General features: G+C 28.7%; 2 protein-coding genes across 11 annotated transcripts in view; one reads left to right on the plus strand and one right to left on the minus strand.

Moving 5' to 3' along the window:
• LOC123291080 (basement membrane-specific heparan sulfate proteoglycan core protein-like) overlaps window positions 1–23,007 on the minus strand; it is a 378,061-nt gene that overhangs the window by 61,874 nt on the left and 293,180 nt on the right. The gene's annotated exons all lie outside the window — the stretch shown is intronic.
• Window positions 19,838–22,540, plus strand: LOC123291089. The gene is made up of 2 exons (XM_044871543.1): window positions 19,838–20,587; window positions 22,396–22,540. The coding sequence occupies exon 1, from the start codon at window positions 19,929–19,931 to the stop codon at window positions 20,583–20,585; it is 657 nt and encodes a 218-aa protein (XP_044727478.1). The 5' UTR covers window positions 19,838–19,928; the 3' UTR covers window positions 20,586–20,587; window positions 22,396–22,540.

Here is a 23,007-nt window from a genome sequence, read left to right on the forward strand (position 1 = left end):
TAAAATCTTCAAATAACCTATTTTACTAGATTAATCTATCGTTATATACAGGCTGTTCTGTTATTGATTGCAGAACGTAGGCCTACAGAATAAGCTATTTACAAAATTTTGGATCTGAGGATATTAATAAAAAGTAAATAACTTTATCGAATCATAGTTCAATAAGATATTGAAGGCTGGTAGTGTGTTATTACATAAACTAAGTAATAATAATAATAATAATAAGAGAAGGAGTACTAGGTAGGATGTCTTACATTGTACATAAATACAACCATTTCCACTACTATATTTTATTAAATGATCCAGACATGCTATTCTGTTTACTTTATTGTATCGATGTATGCATTTATAACGCCATACAATATTATGTTTTTTTTGAGTATTTTTATTTTTTGAGTAAGTTTATGTAATAATACAATACCAGCCTTTAATATCTAAGTGAATTGTGATTCGACAAAACCATTTACTTTGTATTAATATTAGATTAATTTATTTGGTTAATTATCTCTCAAAGTAGACCTTCGAAAGGAAAGAGATCGAAAATTGGTATATAAGTCATCCTTCGTCTTTATGAGCTTATTCTGTAGGCCAACGTTCTGCAGTCAATAACAAAGCACTCTTTATATAATAAAAAAAACGTTTCAAGATGTATCTACTGCTAAGGTCGGTTATGATAACATTGAATGGACTAACAATTATGGCCGTTATATCCGATAGTCGTTATGAGAGTATTTGTACATTTTTATATTAATGTGAAAGCATTTGTAATATGTATAAATGTTGGTCGTTATTGATGTCTAATTCCAATACCAATTGGTGGCTATAATCGATATGTGATTTAATAAGGACCAAAATTTGGTTGCGTAAAGTACAACCAAATTTTGAATTTTTTTTAAATAAAAAATATTTTTATATTAGACCAGTTTTAAGCAAAAACGTACTCTCTTGATTTTTTCTCTAGACGCCTATTTTTCGAAAAACTTATTCTTGAATAATTAAAATTGCAATTTCGATTTTAAGAAAAATGTGTTTTTTCATCTCTGAGGGAATTTGCTTGGCTAACGCAGATCCTGCGCTACGAATTTTTCTTGAATTTTGTTTGGCTCTCTATCACTCGTACTTCATAAAGTATCACCGTACTTCATATCACCCGTGGAACATAAAGTTTACGTATTTCTGGCAGGGATAATATATCGAAAAATTCGTTTTTCATTTGACCTTTCATATTACTTAGATAATCTTAAACCTAATCTTAATACTTTTTGCCGACCTCATGGTGTCCACTTTTATACTTTCTATTGGTAGCCCTTATACCTATCCTTTTCCACTGCCAGGTTCCAACATAGAATCAGTGAATCTAGCAAAACCGAAAAAATTTTAAATTATTTGAAAAATAGATAGCGAATTAGTGAAGCATTTTAGTCAAAACTCAATAATTTTTATCAGGGATGAGAAAGTGAGGTATTTAGACTGCTACCATCTTTCGACTCATCTTTAAGAGGACATAAAAAATATGTCACGTTACAGACAGAGGGATGGGAGAGATATTGCTTGGCCTGACAAAATATGGCATGAGAGGGGGTTGAAGGAAACGTGTTTTTTTGGAAAATTTTTGATTATTTATCGGAGGGGGCTAGAAAATGCAATGACATATTTTCAGGAGTTGCAGAGAATGTGACGTAGCGCGGCGAGGGGAAAGGGTGGGTTTCAAAATGAGCAAATGTGTCAGACATATTTTATAAAATCGCTAACCATTTATAAAAGTATGAAAAACGAAAACTTTTTGTAACCATAAATTAGCAATTGACTGTATTAAGTCTGTAATGTATAAATATGTACATGAATAAATAAATAAAAGATTCTAAGTACACAGCGTGATAAATATGTAACACCAAAGAAATGAATTTAGTTTATTTTTTCTTTTGAACAAGAATGTATTGTATTTTATTGAATTAATGTAAAATAATATACTATTACCGTTAGCAGTTTTTTTATTTAAAAAAAATTGTAATGCTAAAATACTTTCGAAACAATAAAATTAATGTCATTTAATTTTATTATATTTAAAACAAAGTATTGTTTTTACAATAAAATTGTAAGTAGATGCGATTTTAAGATTTTTGGCAAACAAAAATTTAAAAATAATGTAACATATTTTCAAAATTATATCATCATCAATACACAAACTACAAATAAATTAAGTTAAATGACATCATATTTTCTTTTTAATTTTAGTTCGGGTGTACAAGTACGTTCAATAAAGTGGAATCAATCTGGTACAAAAATTGTTTTCTATTATGCTAACACAACTGTACTTAGTAATCTTTTTAATTTTTTCTTATTCTAGAGTGTAAAAAGACTTCATTGTCCAATTATAAGTAATAAAAGAAATGTTAAAGACTGTATTTTTCAGTTCTTTATATTTATTTGTAAAAAAGCATAATATGACGCAATGTGTTTTCTAATATTCCACTAGTTTGGTTCTGAAGAAGTAAACATAAGAAAAAAATTTATTTAAGATATAGTTTCTGCTTTTATAAGGAACATTTTGAAACCAATATTATTATAAACTTCTTTTTTTAAAACAAACTTGGAGTTGAAGTTACCTCGATGTCAGTTATTTTAAAAGTAGAAATTTCTACCATTCTATCATCCACGACAAGAACGTGCAAATTATCCAGATATTGCCTATTTTTAAGTTAGAAAAAAATAGTATACAAATACTAATAAGTGAAACATTTGAAACACTTGTTAGAACACAAAAAGTTCTAACAAGACATAAAAGATTTGCCAGAAGTGATGACGAGACACTTAGAAATAAAAAGTTTGTGAGCTTATCTTTAGATCCTCTAGGTACCTGTCTTCGAAAAAATGAAACTTAAGTTATTTGAGCCACGCAAGCAACAAGCAAAATATTAAGAAATCTTCAAAATTTTGAATATAATGTGCACGCTGCTAAAATTTGAAGACAATTTTTTCCAGCGAAGGAGAATTATCGTTTTGACAAAAAATTCATATTTGGAAGGATATTATGTCTCGAATTATTAACAAATAATGAAAATTACTCACCATTTATTTTACATAAAATATTAATTTAAAAATTACATTTATAGTAGGTATTATTTTTAATGGCGGAGTGAATGTGTGTATTCACCCTGGTATATATGTGTTTTTCTTACTTGTACTGTATTCGTTAGTAGTAGCAATACTAAAGACAACGGTAAAAAGACTTGGTTGTAACCTTTGTGTATTTACGCATAGCATGGGATTTACCACATAATTCGTGACTACAGTGATGGGAAAGAAATTCCTTAAAGACTATTTAAAGAAACACATGGTCATGAAATAACAAAGAAATTATCGCTGAAAGAATCAAGATGTTTTGAAAGAATCAAGATGACTATACTATGTCCCTATCAAGAACTTTTTCGGCAGATAAAAACGGCGATCGATGTCTCTATAAATCAAACAATCTTTATATATTTTTGAGATGAAAGGTAAAGATAATGAAAGGTGTTAAATTTACAGAGATACGGCCGCTTTTTTTTAGACCAAATGTTTTCTATAAATTTATAGTTTCTAAAACATGGTTTTTGGCATGTTTAAGTCGGGTCAATTTTTTAAATGTCAATTATACATAAAGTTTTATTTGATACAACACATTTAATAAACTGTTCATATTTTTGATTAAAATATCTTTATTATATTTATCACAGCGTGCAACAGCACAAAGCAATACACTAAAAAAAAAAAACAATTGCAGTTATTTTTTTTTCTTTTTTAAATATTATTTTATAAATGATAATAAATTATGAATGTTCGACCTCTTTTAAAATCACAGCTGGAAATTCTAATTAATTATGACGATTAATTAATTTTTAATAAATTAATGTTATTTAAATTTAATTAATCACACATTTCATGATTGTAGGTATATTGAAATTATTTAATTAATTATACTTTCTATCATCATGTATTATTTTTCTATTATGTTTAATTCACTAATTTTAGTAATTATATGAAATTGTATTGAAATGATATAAAAAAAAATTAAATTTTCTTTTAGTTACACAAGTCAAAATCGATTTTATAGATATTAATATTTAAACCAACTGTTATAGTGTTTAGATAATTTGACTGTCATTAAATAAAATGTATCTTTGCGCAAGATGTCATTGAATTTTTACATTTTATAATATGCTATACATTTGACAAAATACCAAAAGCAAGGGCTCTTGATAAAATAGGAAGACTTTTACGATGTTCAACAGGGAGGGGTTGGAGGGCAGTGTGCCACAAACATGAGCTTTAATCGTAATGGATCCATATCTGTAAATACTTGTAAGTTAAGTACTATTTTTTATTTAAATTTTATTAATTCTTTTCTTTATAAAAACACTCATTTCCGAATTATTTTTTTGAGGAGAATGATGAAATGAAGTATGGATGTTAATATAGGAAAAAACTCTCCAGCTTGATATTATTTCGTTAAAAAGTGGTTTGATTACCTACCATTCACCGAATGCAAAGTTTTTCTTCCAATGTTTAACTATCGCAATGGAATGAAAATGAGATATTATAGAACTCTGATATTTGGTGGAAGCAGCAGGAAAAAGTACATTTAAAAACTAGAAATTTAGTCAGTTAGTCTTAAGTTTGACCATCCTTGGACGGAACGTAACCTTCTTCCTTATTTAATCTGGAAGACAATTTATGTTATTTTCTGTCTCCAAAATTAGTTTTAAAATGACTAGGACTATTGCATATATTCTGTGCATTGCTTTAACTGTGTCAAATAAATTGAATGAAGTCTTAAATCTGATTCTCCAGAAGTAGCAAAGTTTTATATCTAACTGCTTCTCTCCTTACACCAGGCTATCATGCTCATGGACTCTCTTTGAAACACATAGTGTATTTGTATATTAAGAGGTCCAAGCCAGGTTGGAGTATTCTTTTATTTACTCCCTCTATCCTTGATCCATCCTCCTCTTTGATTCATGCTTTATTAAGACTTTAATAGAGGATATGATCAAATAACATATTGCGATAGTTGCGATCTTCGGCGATGAAGGCTAAAGTTAAGTTGAAGGGTATCTTCCCCACTTCAGGGGACTTTTAATTTTAAATATCTATAGAAAATTTCGAACAAAGCGAAGCCACCCGAATATCGAAGTCAACATAAAAGTACAAATGGTCAAAAAGATCCTATGGATCCTATATATTACAAAATGAGAAATATCGAACCGATCGGGCGGGTATTTGTTAGTTGCATATGTTTTTTAAACAGTTTGTATATTGGCAGGTAACGCAATTTTAAAAGATCCCATTGGCTATTTAAAACTTACAATTTTTTAAGTTATTAATTGTTCCACACGAATTTTACGAATATAAACTTTAACATAATATATTACATATAATATAGATTTTATTCCAGAATCGTATTTCATTCCCTAGGGAAAACAAAAGATACTACATGTATAACATCCTTTTAAAAATATTGTATTGTTATTTTGATTCAAGAGCTAACTGATCGAAGTAGCTTTCTCGATAACATTATGTTTTAATGTTCTTTATTTTATAACTTTCAGAGTTCTAAGAAAGACACAAACTTTTAGTAGCTCTAAAAGTGTTCAAAATTATTGAATAATAACTTTTTTTTAAAGAGTACAAGTATAAATTGGACATTTGCCTATTTATAAAACACAATCTAGTTTTGAAAATTTTGAGAAATAGAACGCAAGAGAAGAACATTATGTTCGGAAATAAAATCGTACATTTTATTTCTCTCGTTGCTTATGGATATGTGGAGGTTATAGGATAAGAGACAAAAGTGCTGTTTTGTATCACAGATATTAGATCCAAAAAATTGGCCGATAAGTACTTACAAGATTATTGTATGAAGCATAACTGTGACAAACTTGATACCAATAGGCCCATTAACTTCAAAGATATTTCTGGTTTCTATTTCGAAACGCAGTTTTGAGTAAATCAACTTTGTTACACAAAGAAGATAAAATTTCATACTTTAAAAGGTAACATCATGGTTGATCATTAAAATTCAGTTTTATACACACTTTAGTCTCAGCTGTATGTATGTAGCCCCCTTACTAGTTATATAAATTTAATCCCTATTTTGTTTTGAAATTCAAACTGAAAACAAAAAAAGTGAAAAAAATCAATTGACTGAGTCAATTGTTGAAATACCATGTATAGGCAGTGTTGATAACTCTGTCATATTACACATACATATATGTCACACATATATAAATGATATTCCCATATAATACATACTATACAATCTGCGCATAATTTGCGCTCTCACGGGTAAACAGTGATGTTTACGAAAAAATGTTTCAAACAAAAGTTGTTTATTTTTTTACAAGAAACATTTTTAAATTTAATTTGTTCTATCTCTAACGGTTTACAAGACCAAATTGACCTATGTTGCTCATTTACGAACTCGACCTTTTTGCGTCCTAAGTACACTATAAATATTTCATATCTTTTCGTTTTTGAGTAATCGTGAGGACAGACGGATAGACAGACGACAGACAGACAGACAATCGGAAATGGACTAATTAGGTGATTTTATGAACACCTATACCAAAAATTTTGTTCACAGTATCAATATTTTTAATCGTTAGAAACTTGGGACTAAACTTAGTATACCTTGGTATATTTCATATACATGGTATAATGAAACAAGTAATTACATTATAAAATATTTAGTCGAAATGGGTGCTTTAGAACTTTGACTTATTTCTACGTTATATAATATTATGTGTCTTTTTATGAAATAAAAATTGAATAGAGAACTTGCATTAATTTTTTTTTGCCACAAATTCATATATTAATGAAAAAATAATTCATCTTAAGTAAATTAAATATTTTTTTTTTTAATTTAATTATTCCTTTTTTTTATTAATTAATAATAAAAAAAGCGCTTGGTATTGGTTGTGACGTATTTACACCTGTTGAGGCTGTGAGCTATTTGAAATCACGCTAAATTCACATTTTTCAGCTTGTTTCTATGGAAAATTACAGTATAATTTTGAAAAAGCAAGTTGAGAAACAAACCATTTATACTTCTGCATGTTATTTTATCATTTCATCGTGCGGCGGTGTTGCTAAAACGATGTGTTGACGTCACCGGCGTCTGGATTTATAGTTTAGAAAAGACTTTTTCAATTGAAAAATTACATGAACATCAAATTAAAAAAATTTAATTTTTCTTAATAATTTTTAGTAAGCTTTTGAAGAAAAAAAATTAAATAAAAAAATATGCAACTTTTCTATTGATGTTCTAAGGAAGGGTTCGCTACAATACATAAGCTCTTCTACTATTTCAGATAGTGATTTTTCAATTTCATTGAATATTCCACAGTTACTTTATCAAATTAACTTTTATTATCGATTGTTGTTATTTCTTTTTTTTTTTAATAATCAACTCTAAAACAAGGAAAAAACAAAACATAATTTGATAACAAGAACCTACAACCTACAATGAAACAAAACAACAATATGAAATAAAAAAATACAAAAAAACAACATTTAAAATGAACGAAAATTCAATTGTGCAGAAAAAAATACAAACAACTTAATAATAATACAATTTCCTATTTATGTCTCTCTAAATAGAGGGAAAAAAAATTAAATTGACTCATTTTATTGTCATCATCGCATCGGATTATCAACGGTTGACGATGTTAGCGACATTTACTGTCTATAGCAACAACGTCGCGTAAAAGCTGTGTGCAAAGAAACGTGATTCTGATCTTCTGTTTTCATCACTAAATAAATAATCACTCAATCAATTTATAGAGACAAATAAATGCTTTTGGTATGTAGTACAAGTCATGCTAAAATAATGTTCGTAAAAATATAATGTTTTGATCCAAATTACAAAAAAGTTGAAACATAAGTTTATATTTTATCAACTTTTCGATTGAAGGTTATTTGTAATTGGATGGAAAACTGAAATAATAAATTTTGCATACATAAGTAAATCGGATAATAATACATTTTTATGGTAAGAATGATCTGATTTACCCATCGCTTCCACCATATTCGATATATATACGCTTTTAATTTTTAATTAAAAAATTTATATAAAAAATACTTTTTTAGAGACAATCTTTTATTTTACTAAAAAATTGAAAATAATTTTTCTTATTAATAACTCATATACAATGGAAGAGCCAGGCCAAAAAAAATTCGTTGAATTTACTAAAGCTGATCATTTGAGGTTTGGTTATAGTAGTTGTGTACACACACTTACTGCGGTCAGTCAAGTGAACGATAGAACAGGGGTCAGATATATGCTATCGAAATGGTTAAGTTTAACGTGGTACTAAAATGAATTTACTAAAGCTGAAAATTGTTATGCATATTGTATATTGCATATAAATAACAGTTATGATTGTCAGTCAGTTAGGTGTTAGAACAGGACTGGTTAGTCAGCCCTTATTTATGAACTAAGATGCATTTATGCTTTCCGTGGTATTTAAATGAATTTATTAAAGCTGAAAAATGTTATACAGCAAAATACAAGCAATATACACGGAAATCATAAATGAATCTTATCTATTTGTTGTTCACAAATAAGGGCTGACTGAAAGGACTTTCGATAGCATGACAATAAGTTCATTGATATGGAAAATATGCAAGTTCACAAATTTTGAACAAACTGCTTTCAAAGTTTTTCGTGCCGGTGTCTTCATAATATAATTAAAAAAACAGGTCTGATTTTAATTTCGGGATGAATAAGTTAAAATAATTTGAACTGTAAAGATCATATACCTAAATTAAATGCTTTTTATAAAATGTTTCATTGAATGTGAAGGTAACCTCAGTTTATTGACTGCTCTGTTATAAAAATATAATAATAACATTCTATTATAATATTATTCTATGACTGATCTATTATTTCTGATTATTTCTATGAAATTTCATATTAAATGCAACATAGAGTAAACGAACGCTTCAAGGAATTTGTTTATTAATAATACACATTTTATAATTTTAAATATCATTCGGTAAGTAGTCATTTTCTCTTAAAGATTGTATCTCATTCTTTGTAATTAATGCAAATCTGACTGATGGCAGCAAGTAAATTCCGTGAATTTTATCTACAATAAAAACAAATCTATTTATTTTTATTACTATATAAAGACGCAATTCGCACCGTGTGTGAGTTTTATTGGAGGCGTTTCCATGGTAACGATACACTACTTTAATTATAGAATTGTATGGATGCATATATAATTGTATGGATGCATATAGAACTTACATTGAAAATTTAATATTATTATCTCACAAATTTAAATAAATAATTATGATAATTTACATTTGAAAAATAATATTTGTGCAATTTGATTTCTTATTTTTACAATTTTTAATGCATTAAGTTTAATTAATTAGTGTTTTTTGATAATTTTAATTTGACATTTTCTATAACATTAACATGTAAAGAATTGCAAATTAGTCATAACAGCGTCCTTTATCGCCAAAATTTTTCACTGGAAGCGCTGGCATCGATTTTATTGTCTCTACCATGACTACGCACACAACGAATAAATGGTGGGGTAAAAAAAAAAGATTTATAGTAGAACTCTGTGTATATACAGATTATACTTCAGCATGAAACGCCATATGTCTCATTACAAAGTAATTACCTGTTCAGCAATAAAAAAAAGCGGTCTCACTTTCCAAATTTTCGCAGCCGAAATAATCTTTTCTGTAGCAAGAAAGAGACAATGGATGGGGGTTCTATATTTATAGAGAGAGTAAAAGTTTAAATAAAGAAAAAACAACCGTTGGGGTATTGGGTATTACAAAATGAGTAGATTCTATAATTTTTGAAGTAAAGACTACCAGCTTTTCTTCTTGAAGAGTAGTACAAAGTATGCGAAAAAATGACAAAAATTACGATAATAGCATCATCATTTAGGGCTAGACTGTGATTATTGTCACCATTAAAAATTTTTCTTTATTTTATGGATTAAATTTCCATTTTTACGATGAAATAAATATTCTAAAGGTGATAATATTAAAATTTGGTCCTAGATTGCGATGTTACTATCGTAATTTTTTTCTCGTGTACCCACATTATGTATACTGTTCAGTCTTCAATAAGAAACTTCAAAATTATTTATTTTTTACTTCAAAAATTATTGAATTGAACCTTTTGTAATTAAATTTTCATAGTGGGAAATACCCTTTTAATGCTATCAAACAGTTTAAAAAACATTTTATAAATAAATAATTCATATAAATGTTTTAATAGTACTTTTTATAAATCGTCATCCTTCCGAGTTAATAAAATATAATTCAATTTTGCAATAAGTAGTTTCAATTGCATTTTGATTATAATATTACTATGACTTATAAATATCTATTATAGTCTGGTTCACATGTACGATTTTTTCTAACTTTTTTGTATATTCTCCTAAAATTACGAAATAGGTGTCATTCGATTCGTAATTTTATGTAGAAAGTTGCAAAAGTTGCAAATTTGCAAAAGTTATAAAAAATTAAGTGAAAAATAAAATAGTGGGCTCAGTTTCTTTTGAATAACTCGAAAAATATTGAAAATTTTCAAAATCTGAAAAAATATCCAAAAAGAAATATGTAGCTTTTAACCATAGAAAATTAAAACAATTCAAAAATAAAAAATAAAAAAATTTTTTTCATTATTTTTTTTTTCATTTGTTAATTTTCAAATGTTAATAACAAATTGAAAAATCAAAATTTTAAAATTTGAAAAACGGCAATTTATTTTTAAGCCTATTAAGAATACCTTCATGGAGGGAAAAAATTCTGGGATTTTAGTTTAATAATTATCGCAGATTTAATGTTAACATTCTGTATAGAAACAATTGTTAGTTAACAATTACATAACTAATGGAAAAATTGGGATAAAAATTTTTATCACAATAATCCCACGGATTATTGTTTATTCATGTATCTCAAAACTACGTTAATTTTTTTATTTCTTAATATTCATATTTTATATGATTAAATAATTTTTTTTGTTAGTAGGTCTCAGAGACAGAACGCGCGATTTAAATCTCGTAAATGATATTCATTATGTAGCATATAATTCGCGCGAGTTAAGTTAAAGTTATAAATATTAGGGATACAATTCCGGCAGTTGGAACTTTATTTTAGGAAATTTCTTAATCTTTTTGGATCTTTTTTCAGATTTTGAAAATTTTCAATATTTTTTGAGTTCAAAAAAAACTGAGCGCCCCTATTTTATTTTTCACATAATTGTTTATAACTTTAGCAATTTTTTTCAGCGCCATTTCGGATTTTTCAGTAAAATTACGAAACGAATGACACCTATTTCGTAATTTTCGGAGAATATACAAAAAAGTTAGAAAAAATCGTACATGTGAACTAGACTATTATCCTCGATACTTTTCGTATTAAAAATTAAAATTTATTTAACTTAAAAAATATATATATTGTATATATTTATACAGGGTGTTTTTTGAACTTAAAAATAAAAACAGAAATTTGAAAAAATTCTAAATGATTTCGTGTTTAAATAGTCGTGTTATTTTATACTCAGATCACAAAAAGTATGCCTTTTATAAATTTTTTTTCAGATAAAAGTTATTTTTTTTCTCCTATAAAATATGAACCATTTACAATAAATATAGAGTTCCATTTGAAAAAATGAATTTGATCGCCATTTAACCTTGAACCTATCCATCTAAAAATAAACCTGCATTTGGAATTGAAATTTGTATCTGACTTATTTGTTTACAAATGCCAAGTTGAAAAAGATATATGGACTCGCGATTGAAAACAGTTAGACTTTGAGGGTTTTGCACTGAGCAATATGTACCAGTTTTATCTCTTAACTAGAGCTACTCAAGTTAACCCCAAACTATGTACTCATTTTGATATTGCGATTTTAATAGTTATTCAAATAAAAATATTTATAGTTAAAAAACAATTTCAAGGAAAACTTAAGAATTTATTTTGCTTAACTTATTTGTCTTATCAAAGTCTACTAGATTAGTAAGATATAGTATAATTTATGATAATTTCTACGACATGAAGCAATTGGAAAATTTTTGGTATTTTATTTTTATAAATACCAGGTGTTTATTATAATTAATTGCCTAAACAAACATTATTTTGAGTAGATTTTTACAAATATGTGGGAAAAAAACTGTATACCTACAAATATACTTGTCTCAAGGTTAACCATATTTCATTAGAACCAATATTACCGTATCTAATTTTTTTTATTTTATTTGAGTTATTTATTAATTAACATGTTATTTATTGATCAACGTAAATTTCTGGTCATACTTCGCTTAAATTATGTAATTATCCATTAGTTTTGGCGCTATACTTGTAGTTATCATAAGATTTAGTAGTCAGTCTACCGGGTAGTTTTTGAACGACAAACAAAAGTAGACGCATGTTTCTCTTGATTTCTTGCTTGGCACAGATAATTACCGGGGAAATGTTTACCATGTTTGAGGAAGGTGAAAGGTGAATAAATATAATTTAATATGATATTTCTCTAGAAAAAATTTAAGTTTACTTGTTATCTGCCGCTGATTCCATGTAGCAAATTAACCATATGGAATTTTTCCTTGTGGTGTTGTGTTGCCTGGTAGCCTAACATTGTATAAATAAACGATACAATAATATAAATCTTTACCTCTCTACTATAAATCTAGATCTTCTGAAAATATACAATATAGATTTTATCTATGCCAATAATGTTTATGGTGATATTCGCGTGATCTCATCAGTCTGTTGTTTACAACTTTGTAGATTTTCTGGTTTTGTTAGTTATGCTGTGGACTTCGTGTACATCTTTAGAAGTTTGGGGAACATTATTTATTTCTTTGTAATCATTATTCATTTTAAATTTTTAACCCATTACGCACACAAAATTACGAGAGAATTATTAAGATACACAAAATTAAGATACGAGATTATCTATTCCAATAATGTTTTAAGTAATAATCAGGGGATATTACTGATCTTTTTCTTGATTAATACTTTTGTAAATTTTTATCGGATAAGATGATTTTCGAATTGCTTTTTGACTTTTTTAGTCCATAAGAAAGTAAAAATATTTAGAAAAAAAGTCGATATGCATAAATTTTAAGCTTGCAGTTCATTTAAAAATTTACCTAGAACTTGAAAGAGCACAGTCTTTCAATAACTCAGTGTTTATTAAGCAAAGTAAATTAGAAGTTTTATTTCTTCAAAATCGTAATTATGGAGTTCCACAAAGTAAAGACCTTTACAATTAATTAAACTTATATCTGTTTCTATCTATACTGTGAACTTAGTCCAAATATATCAATTTTTTAGAATTTTGGTGGAGGCGATGGGAAGAGATATTATTTCTTTATCACCGTTTATTTAACCCTTGACATAAAAAAGGAGGGGGGATTTATTACAGGGAATTTGCAAGTTATAAAGACGTGAAAATAGCATTTTTAATATTTTCAAACTTGTATTGGCATGTATTTAACATAACTTATAATTTCGATATTTCGATACGAAAAATAGTTTACAATTACACTGGGAACCTTTGTCGGGAACTGAGAGGAAGACATGGTCTAAAAAACATATCCAAAAATAAAGTGGACATTTGATATATGTGCATTTGATTCCTCAGGTGACGAAAATACAACCGTGTCCCCACACGGTTGTATTTTCGTCACCTTTCACAGGACTTTCCCCTGAAAGTCCTATATAATGATTCCTTGTTGTTTTAAGTGAACCATTAAAGCCATCTAGTATATTTATTGATAGGTAGTTTCCACATGTTTAAATTTATCGTTCAAAAAAAAATATTAATTTTACTGCTTGTATCCATGGTATGACAAATTTCAACGTAAAATTTCTTTTATTGTGTTAGTTGTCGCCGGCTGGTTGATTTGTCTGAAATTGGTTTGTCTGAGGTTGATTTTTTGTTGAAATTTTAAGGTCAGATTTTATGACGATATTTAAATGTGCCGTTACGGGTAAAATGATGCCGTATACGTTTATATATACGTTATGACCTCTGTTTTGTGTGTAAAATTATAATAGGCAAAATGATCTCCCATCATGTGTCGGGTTTTTTGTTTTTTGTTTATTCTTGTTTTTATACTAATCGTTAAAGCAATTTAAAAGAACAATTGATATTTTATGTGAACTATTTGGTAAAAAATGAAATGCGATCATTTTATCCACCTATTCTTACAAGGTCAGAAAAACGATACCTTTTGAGAAATATTGAATAGTTTGAAAAATTTGAAAAAATCAAAAAGAAATTGGCATGCCAATTTTACAACACTTAAAATAACCAAAAATATTTCGACGTTATACATATCTCGAATATGTTTGGGAAAAAATCTTCATACATAAAAATTGTTGAGTGCTAGTCATAGAACGAACACAGTTCAGAATTACTACGGAAAATAGTTAAAAGAATGAGACTTATCAATGAGAATAGATCGAATAATAACTATTTAGGTCTCAATATATCGAAATTCGATATTGTAATGCATAATATATACGTTCTTATTCATCAACGGAATCCTAATAACTGATGCCTATACAAAATATGTATACATATAAAATAGTAATATAATTTACATTTATATGATATTACAACTGTCAAACGTTGTTCAAACTATTCAAAAATCTATTTCTGAGTAAAATATATAGGAAATGTATATGAATACATGAAATGGTACCTATCTATGTATGTATTATAAACTAGATTTTTATATATGTTTAGTGTATAGAACATTTTAAAATTTACATTCTCAATAGAGGTGTTGTAAAGAGAATAAGATCAAAAGTATAAACAAAGCGACATCATAATATAAAGGGTAGGTCGTAGTACCTGGAGTCAAATGTACCTAGAATCATTCCATGTTTTATCAGCAGATATTGGAACTATGTAGCATTTGTATTGAATATTATTTTATCGGAATGCAGAATGATTGAAAACTGAATGTCAACATGGTTTTGTTTTCGAATAAACTAAATATCTCCTACAAATTATTTTGTCTAATAAGTAGAGAGATTTGATTCTTGTGATTGTCTTTTTAATACGCTGATCATATTTGTATGTTGTTCTATAAATCATACACAACGTTGGCTACTGTTGAGTAGCTAAGTGGTTATATTGTATTCCAGTTTTAAACAAAAAGCAAAATTTTTAGGAGGTGAATTTTCAAATAAACAAAATAATGTATCTTGAATCTAACAGCATGCTGCACCTTGATACAGTGGATTGATACAAACTGTCAAAAAACAAGCGAAGTGTAAGTGGTAAAAATAAGTCTCATTTCATGAAAATAAAAGCATATTCGTGGTAACAACATTGCTATTTTGTTTTTCGTAAAGCATGGTACATTTACATCTCCATATCACAAACCACACCAAACTTTGAATATAAACATGATTTAGGAGCATCACTCTGAGCTCCCAAACGGAAATTTCGCTTATTTACGAAGCCATCTACGGTAAACTCACATGTTCATGCATTTCTACATATTCATGGATCACGTTTATACCTGACAATTAACAGTTTGGTGTGATTTCTGGTATGGAGCTAGTTCCTCGGAGGATTATGAAGTAAAGCACATGGACAATAACCAGGGTTGCCAGTAGAGCTAACTTTTTTTATTCCATTTATCCTGAAATTATTCCAAACCAAATCTAATTATTCCGAATCAAATTTTACTTTATAATTATTGATTTTTAGTCACTAAATAACTGTAAATTACGTAGATTACGAAATAGCCACAAATAAAAACAAATGAAAACAAACAATTGACTAAGTTAATTGTTTAAATACCATATATAGACAGTATTTATTATGCAATGCAATTATGCAAAGAAAGATAGTCACTCTTACACACAAAGTAATACAAGTATCATTCTCTTCATTTCCTCAGTGTACATTGTAATAAACAAACACATACAAATATGTAATATACAAAATCTGTATGCTTCATACAATACAATACATGTATACATACTATATTTGTTCTAAACTAATTTGCGCCCTCACGGGTAAACAGTGATGTTTACGAAAAAATGTTTCAAACAAAAGTTGTTTAATTTTTTTAAAGGATTCTTTACATTTAAATTGGCCTATGTTGATTATTTACGAACTCAAACTCAGTTTTTCCGTCATCCGTCTGTCTTCAGACGACAGCCAGACAGACAACCGGGCATGGACTAATTAGGTGATTTTATGAACACCTTTACAAAAATTTTGTTCGTAGCATCAATATTTCTTAGCATTTCAAACTTGGAACTAAACTTAGTATACACTGATATATTTTATCTATACCTACCCAAAGTTTATTTGAAAAAGTTTTTATTTTCTATCCAATTATACGATGCAATGTAGAGTACGAGCGGGATACAAACGACCATATTATACCTTATAAGCAAATTATTTTAGTTTTGTATCCAATTATTTTATCTGTGATCCAAGATATATCTTGAATCAGGTACGACGCTCTACGCTACAATATCAAAACATTTCGATCTAACACATATATCCTATACTATGTTGGAGATTATGAATGTTCACGTAATAACAAACACATTGAACAATATTATATAATATTTTTATACATATACAAAAGTAATGCATACAAAATAGACAAATTATTCGATTCTCGATATTATTCGATTTATATATGCATCTTACATTACTTACATGTTGCAAATATTATTATACATCATAATAGGATGTTATATATGTATAACAGGTTATAATGGCAGTGTAAAAGCAATAAGGTACAGAAAATCAATTTTTTCGATGTAATTTTCGTTTAAAATTTTTGATATAACAAATATTTAATTTTTTAAAAATTTATAATAATCAAATAGCAGTTTTTGTCAGAATAATATTTTCAACACCATATCAACAAAATAGCAAACATTGAAAATTATTATTAATTTAAGTCAAATAATTTTTTGTTTCTTATCTCGAAAAACCTCACTTTTGAATTTTTAAAACTTTTTGACAAATATTAAGAAAATTAAAAAACAATTCAATTTCGATTCCTTGAAAACAAAAGATTTAATCCAATCATAATACACTCTTTATCATGTTAGCGTTTTTATAAAACTAGTGAAATGTATTGATACTGATGTGAACAACAGATTGTTTGGTGATGATGTGGTTTCTTATTAAAAATGCTTTTTAAAAGTATCTCTTAGCCAGAAAACCTAATTTTTCATTAAAAAATAAAATTTAATGTAGCAAGTACGTGAGGGTAAGGATTAGCACTGACAATTTACTAAATAGCTCTAAATTGAAAGACGGAGCAACAAAATGTAAACTTGAAAGTCAATCTTGTTTAAAGTCAGATTTAGCATAATCTTTAGGGACCATAGTTCAGCACAGGCCACAATAAGACTATTATTATGGGATATATAGTAAGAAAATCGACGTGGAATTTGTTCAAATTATCAAAGTATTTTACTAGTGTTAACTAATATATTTTCACGTCGCCTCCACCAAATTCTACAAAATGATATTCGGGCTATGTTACGGATAAATTAAAAAAGCAACTAAAACGAACGAAACGAAACGATCAAATCACATTAATTGAAACTAAATTACGTTAGAAAAGGATAAGTTTATAAGAGACGAGAGATTGATATATTTTAAGTTTTCATCAATATAATTTCAAAGATTTGTGTTATTTATGTCATAGTGTACATCAAAATATAGCTCAGTTAGAAAGTGGTTCGCGCTTTGCACGGATAAAGTCAAATCTTTAAAAATAATCGAATTTTTTTATCACAAATTCAAAAAAAATTGTGAATCTTTGGGTACCTGTGGAGCAAAAATTATTTAATTAGGATAGATAATATTGATTAAAACTTAAAATACATATGTCATATAATAAATGAAATGCAAAAATTTCAAATGAGCGATCAACATTTTCCTCCTTTTAAGGAAAAAAAAGGCATATTACGAAAAGTAGTGTGAAAATTTCTTCGATTAGTTTCAGTAGGTACTTCATTTTTATAATAAAAAAAGATTGAAAAAGTTTAAATATTGTTTTTTTTTTTTTTTTTCATGAGTGGTTATTCTTACACGAAACAGGCGATATTTTTATTTATGAGCAAAAATGAATATTGAAACTAATAGAATACTAAACCAAACAAACAATATTTTTATATTTTAAATCGAGGAAATGAATCAAACATTGGTAATCAAATATGCAATAAAAACAACTAACAGATATTGGAAACATCAGAATGTGTCTACAACCACTTTTTGCACTTTTGTACTTCAGATATAATATTTAAAATGTTTTTATAAAAACTATCCAAGTTCGCTACTTTTAAATTTTCTTAATTTTTCTCTCATTTGCACAGAATAACCCGATAATAGCAATAAAATCAGCATAATGGATTTGTTTACAATATACATCAAAGTAACAAATGTAACTTATTACTAATGATTTCTTTTGTGCGTCCTTTTGTATTACTAATGAGTGCTATTGTTTAAAACAAGTACAGCACATTTGTAATAAATTTAAAAAAATTAAATGACCACAATTTAATCAAATTATGATAATCGCAGATAATTAAAATTAATTTGATAATTTTAATTACATATTCTGTTTACAGCTGTAACATTTGGCAATCATTAATTTTAACACTATTATTTTTCTATTGTATAAAAAGTATTTTGAAGAAACTATTGATTTCAATTTCATTGCCAAGAAATATTCATTTCAAAGCCAATTTGGGTATTATCTACTTTCTTACAAAGTCATCATTAAGTTTAATATACAAACAAAACTAATGATATGCTTATCATATCCTTTTTTTATACAAGATGTGCACAAATATACCGACAAATTTCTAGAGGTTATAGGGGAAATCAAAATAAACATTTTTAATAAAAAAAATGAAGTTACTCAAACGCTGCATTTTCGAAACGTTTAAAAATAAGAAATTATATTTCAAGTTTCGTTCTCGAGATCACTGTGTAGTACCGCCTTTGTGCGCTTATTCATTACCACATAGTTCAACCATAAAATAAAATTAAGTAAGTGTATCCATAACAACTGGTTTATTTACCCTTCATTACGTTTTTTGTGCGTTTCAAGTAACATCGTTTTTTGATTTCTCTTCAAAAAAAAAAAAAAAAAAATCAAATATTATAATCTATCAGATATCAGAAGTAAAACACTAATTTGTTGCTTGTTCATTGATAAAAATGAATAAACGTAAATTGGAAAACAATTCTCATTTGGAGGTACTCCAAAAAAAATAAAAAAAATATCAGCATTTAATTGATCAGGAAATGTCATCAAATTTAGTCGACGATTCTGTTGATAATTCTTCATCTGAGGGTAAATATTAAAATATTAAAATACCTAAATAATTAAAAAAATATATATACCAGCATTTAATTAAATGATCTGGAAATGTCATCTAATTTAGTCATTGACTCTGTTGTTAACTGTTCATCTGAGGGTAAATACTAAAATACTTAACTAATCAATTTTTGATTGTTATTGGGCAACATTTTTTGTTGTACCTTGGGCAACAAATCTTATGTTAATAAGTTGTTGTACCTTTGACTGGGCAAACATTAAAAAAAAAAAAAAAAAAAATTGCGTCAGGAAAATGATAGCTTGTTTTGACCTAGATCTTTTGCTCTTGCAGACTCAGATGTTGACGACCAAGATCAGAGTAGTAAATCTGATATTGAAATGGAAAATGCCTCAGATAAAAACTTGAAGGCGTCAGTGGAGTTGCAGGAGACGATGGGTTCTGAAGTTCCCACCCTCAGTGAATCGGTGCTCCAAATCCTGGGCTCGGAGAAGAGACTTTTAAAGGATAAATGCTTTGTTTTGCACCCTGAACTAGCGTCATGCTGGAAAGATTTATTAGCTTCAGGCATGAACAAAGAAGATAAGTCTAAAATGATTGAAACTTATCCTAACAAAGGAAACTGTCCTCTAATTGCACCAACTCTCAATCCGGAATTACTCCCTCTTTTACATAAAACGGCTAAATCTCGTGATAAATTTTTTGCTAATCATCAGGATGTGTGTGGCCGTAGTTTAGTGGCTATTGGTACAGCCATCTGCAATATTTTGAATGATGAAGAGGAACCGGTAGATAAGGAACAGCTTTTAAAGCTTCTTTGTGACTCCAGCAGCATGATGTGTGACCTGTTTTTCCAGTTGTCCAAGTCCAGACGTGCACAATTGTACTCATGTGTTGATGGAAAAAGGAAGTCTGTTCTTGAAGATTCACCCACAGATGAATTTCTTTTTGGCATCGACCTTGCTAAAAGAATTAAGAATGCCTTAGCTGTTGAAAAAACAAGCTTGTCTTTAAAAAATCAAACTCCACGAAGAGATTCAAATCGACCTAAAAACTCTTTAAACTGGAGAAGCCCGTCTGCTTCAAGGATCAGCTCCAGTCAGACGGGCTACAGACGTCACTTCAACAAATCATCAGCTGCAAACAATCACAATCAAATCACAACTCGATCCCGATCAGGGAACCAACTCCCTCCAGCTCAAAATGCTCAGACACAGAAGAAATAAAGGTGAGTCCTACTGCGGGTAGGTTAAAGTATTTCGTACATGCTTGGGCCAAAATCACCTCCGATCCTTTTATCCTTGAGACGATCTCCGGATACAAAATTCCATTTATCTCTACACCAACTCAATCTTCAAAGCCCTCCAATAATCATTTATCTGAAAATAAACTTGAGGTACAGAAGGCTGTGAATGACCTTTTATCAACGGGCGCTATCCAGCAGTGTGCTGAGGAGGAGGGCCAGTTTTTATCAAGAATTTTTCTTGTACCCAAAAAAAATGGTAAAATGAGATTTATCCTTAATTTAAAGCATTTAAATAATTTCATAGAAACTGTTCATTTTAAAATGGAGGATTATAGAACAATTTTAAAATTAATATCAAGAGAATGTTTGATGGCTAATTTTGACCTGAAAGATGCATATTTTATGATTCCAATTCATAAAAATTTCTGGAAATACCTAAGATTTACCTGGAATAATTTCCTTTATGAATTTATTTGCTTACCTTTTGGCCTCTGCACGGCTCCATGGGTCTTTACTAAAATTTGTAAACCTATTATTTGCCACCTGAGAGGGCTAGGTTTGATATCAGTAGTATATCTTGATGATTGGTGGTTGGCAGCCGATTCTACTGCCCTGTGTTCAGAAAACATAAGAATTTCTCGTGAGTTAATAGAATCTTTAGGTTTTATTTTAAATGAGAGTAAGAGTAATCTTAACCCTTCAACATCATGCAAATTTCTGGGTTTTTTATTTGATTCAGTTCAAATGACAATTGAACTTACAGAAGAAAAAAGGTCTCATATACACAATTTAGTATTGAAATTTAGGGATTCCACTCATTGTACTATCAGAGAATTTTCCCAATTTGTGGGAAATATCACAGCAGCCTGCCCAGCAATTAATTATGGCTGGTTTCACTCTAAGGCGTTTGAGCAAGAACGTTATTTGGCCTTACTAAAATCTAATAATGAATACGATCAGGTTATGAGTATATCTCCTTCTTTATTAAATGAATTTAACTGGTGGTCGATTAATATTTTAAATTCTAAAAATCCTATTAGAAATTCAACTTTCCCTTTCACTATATATTCAGATGCTTCAACTACAGGATGGGGAGCGTCGTATGATGGACAGGTGGCTTATGGGCGCTGGAGCCCCATGGAAAGATCGTTTCATATTAACCATCTAGAACTTTTAGCAGCTTTTAACGGTTTAAAATCATTTGCATCTGATTTTGCTAATTGTAAAATTCTCCTAAGAATTGATAACTCGACTGCAATTGCTTACATTAATAAAATGGGCGGTACCAAGTTTAAACACCTGAGCGTTTTATCCTATGACATTTGGTCCTGGTGTGAATGCAGGAATATATGGATATTCGCTTCATACATTCCTTCTAAGGATAACGTTGATGCGGACAGAGCTTCTAGAATAGAAAATATAGACATTGAGTGGGAACTGTCTTCTGGTGCGTTCGATAAGATAGTTTCTCAGCTGGGCAGGCCAGACATTGATCTTTTCGCATCATCTTCAAATAAAAAATGCAAAAGGTACTGTTCCTGGCATCGTGATCCTGCTGCAGTCACTATTGATGCATTTACAATCAATTGGAAACATTTAAATTTTTTTGCTTTCCCTCCTTTCTCATTAATCTTAAAATCACTTAAGAAAATCCAAATCGATCAGGCTAGTGGAATTGTAGTAGTTCCAAACTGGCGCGGTCAGCCATGGTATCCTGTATGGCTTTCGCTGCTTGACTCAGAACCTATCATTTTTCAACCAGATGTTAATTTACTTCTCTCTCCTTGTAGACAAGTTCAACATCCGTTGGCTCAAAAACTGTCTCTGATGGCTGCCCGATTATCCACCAGGCATTTAAAAAAAGGGGTTTAAATGATGAAGCCATTGACATCATTATCAAGTCCGTCTCTACTTCAACCCTGAAACAGTACTCCAAGCCAATAAAAGACTGGTTTTCTTTTTGCTCACAAAAAAAAAAAAAAAATTGATATGTTTAAACCCAAAGAAGAAATTTTGATTGAATATTTCACAAAAAAATTCAAGGAAGGTGCACGGTATAGTATTTTAAATACTACTCGTGCCGCAATATCCCTTATTTGTGACAAGGAGATTGGAAAAAATCCTTTGTTATCACGCTTTCTCAGGGGTGTTTATAATATTAAACCTGCTAAACCCAAGTATGATAGAATTTATAGTTTAGATCCTTTAATTGAAAATTTAGAGCGACTAAATCCGGTAAATATACTTAATCTACAACAGTTAACAACAAAATTAGTCGTGTTGATAGCATTAGTTTCTGCACATCGTGTCCAAACAATTTCTTTAATTAAGAGAAAGAATATTATTAAAAAGGATGTAGACTATGAAATCGAAATCCCAGAAAAAATTAAAACTTCCAGGCG

This window comes from Chrysoperla carnea, chromosome 1 (genome assembly GCF_905475395.1).
Source record: "Chrysoperla carnea chromosome 1, inChrCarn1.1, whole genome shotgun sequence".
NCBI classification, from domain to species: Eukaryota; Metazoa; Arthropoda; class Insecta; order Neuroptera; family Chrysopidae; genus Chrysoperla; species Chrysoperla carnea.

Bases quoted from the DNA above. Each gene is read 5' to 3' on its own strand.
- LOC123291089 (XM_044871543.1), top strand. From the start codon at position 19,929: ATGAACAAAGAAGATAAGTCTAAAATGATTGAAACTTATCCTAACAAA.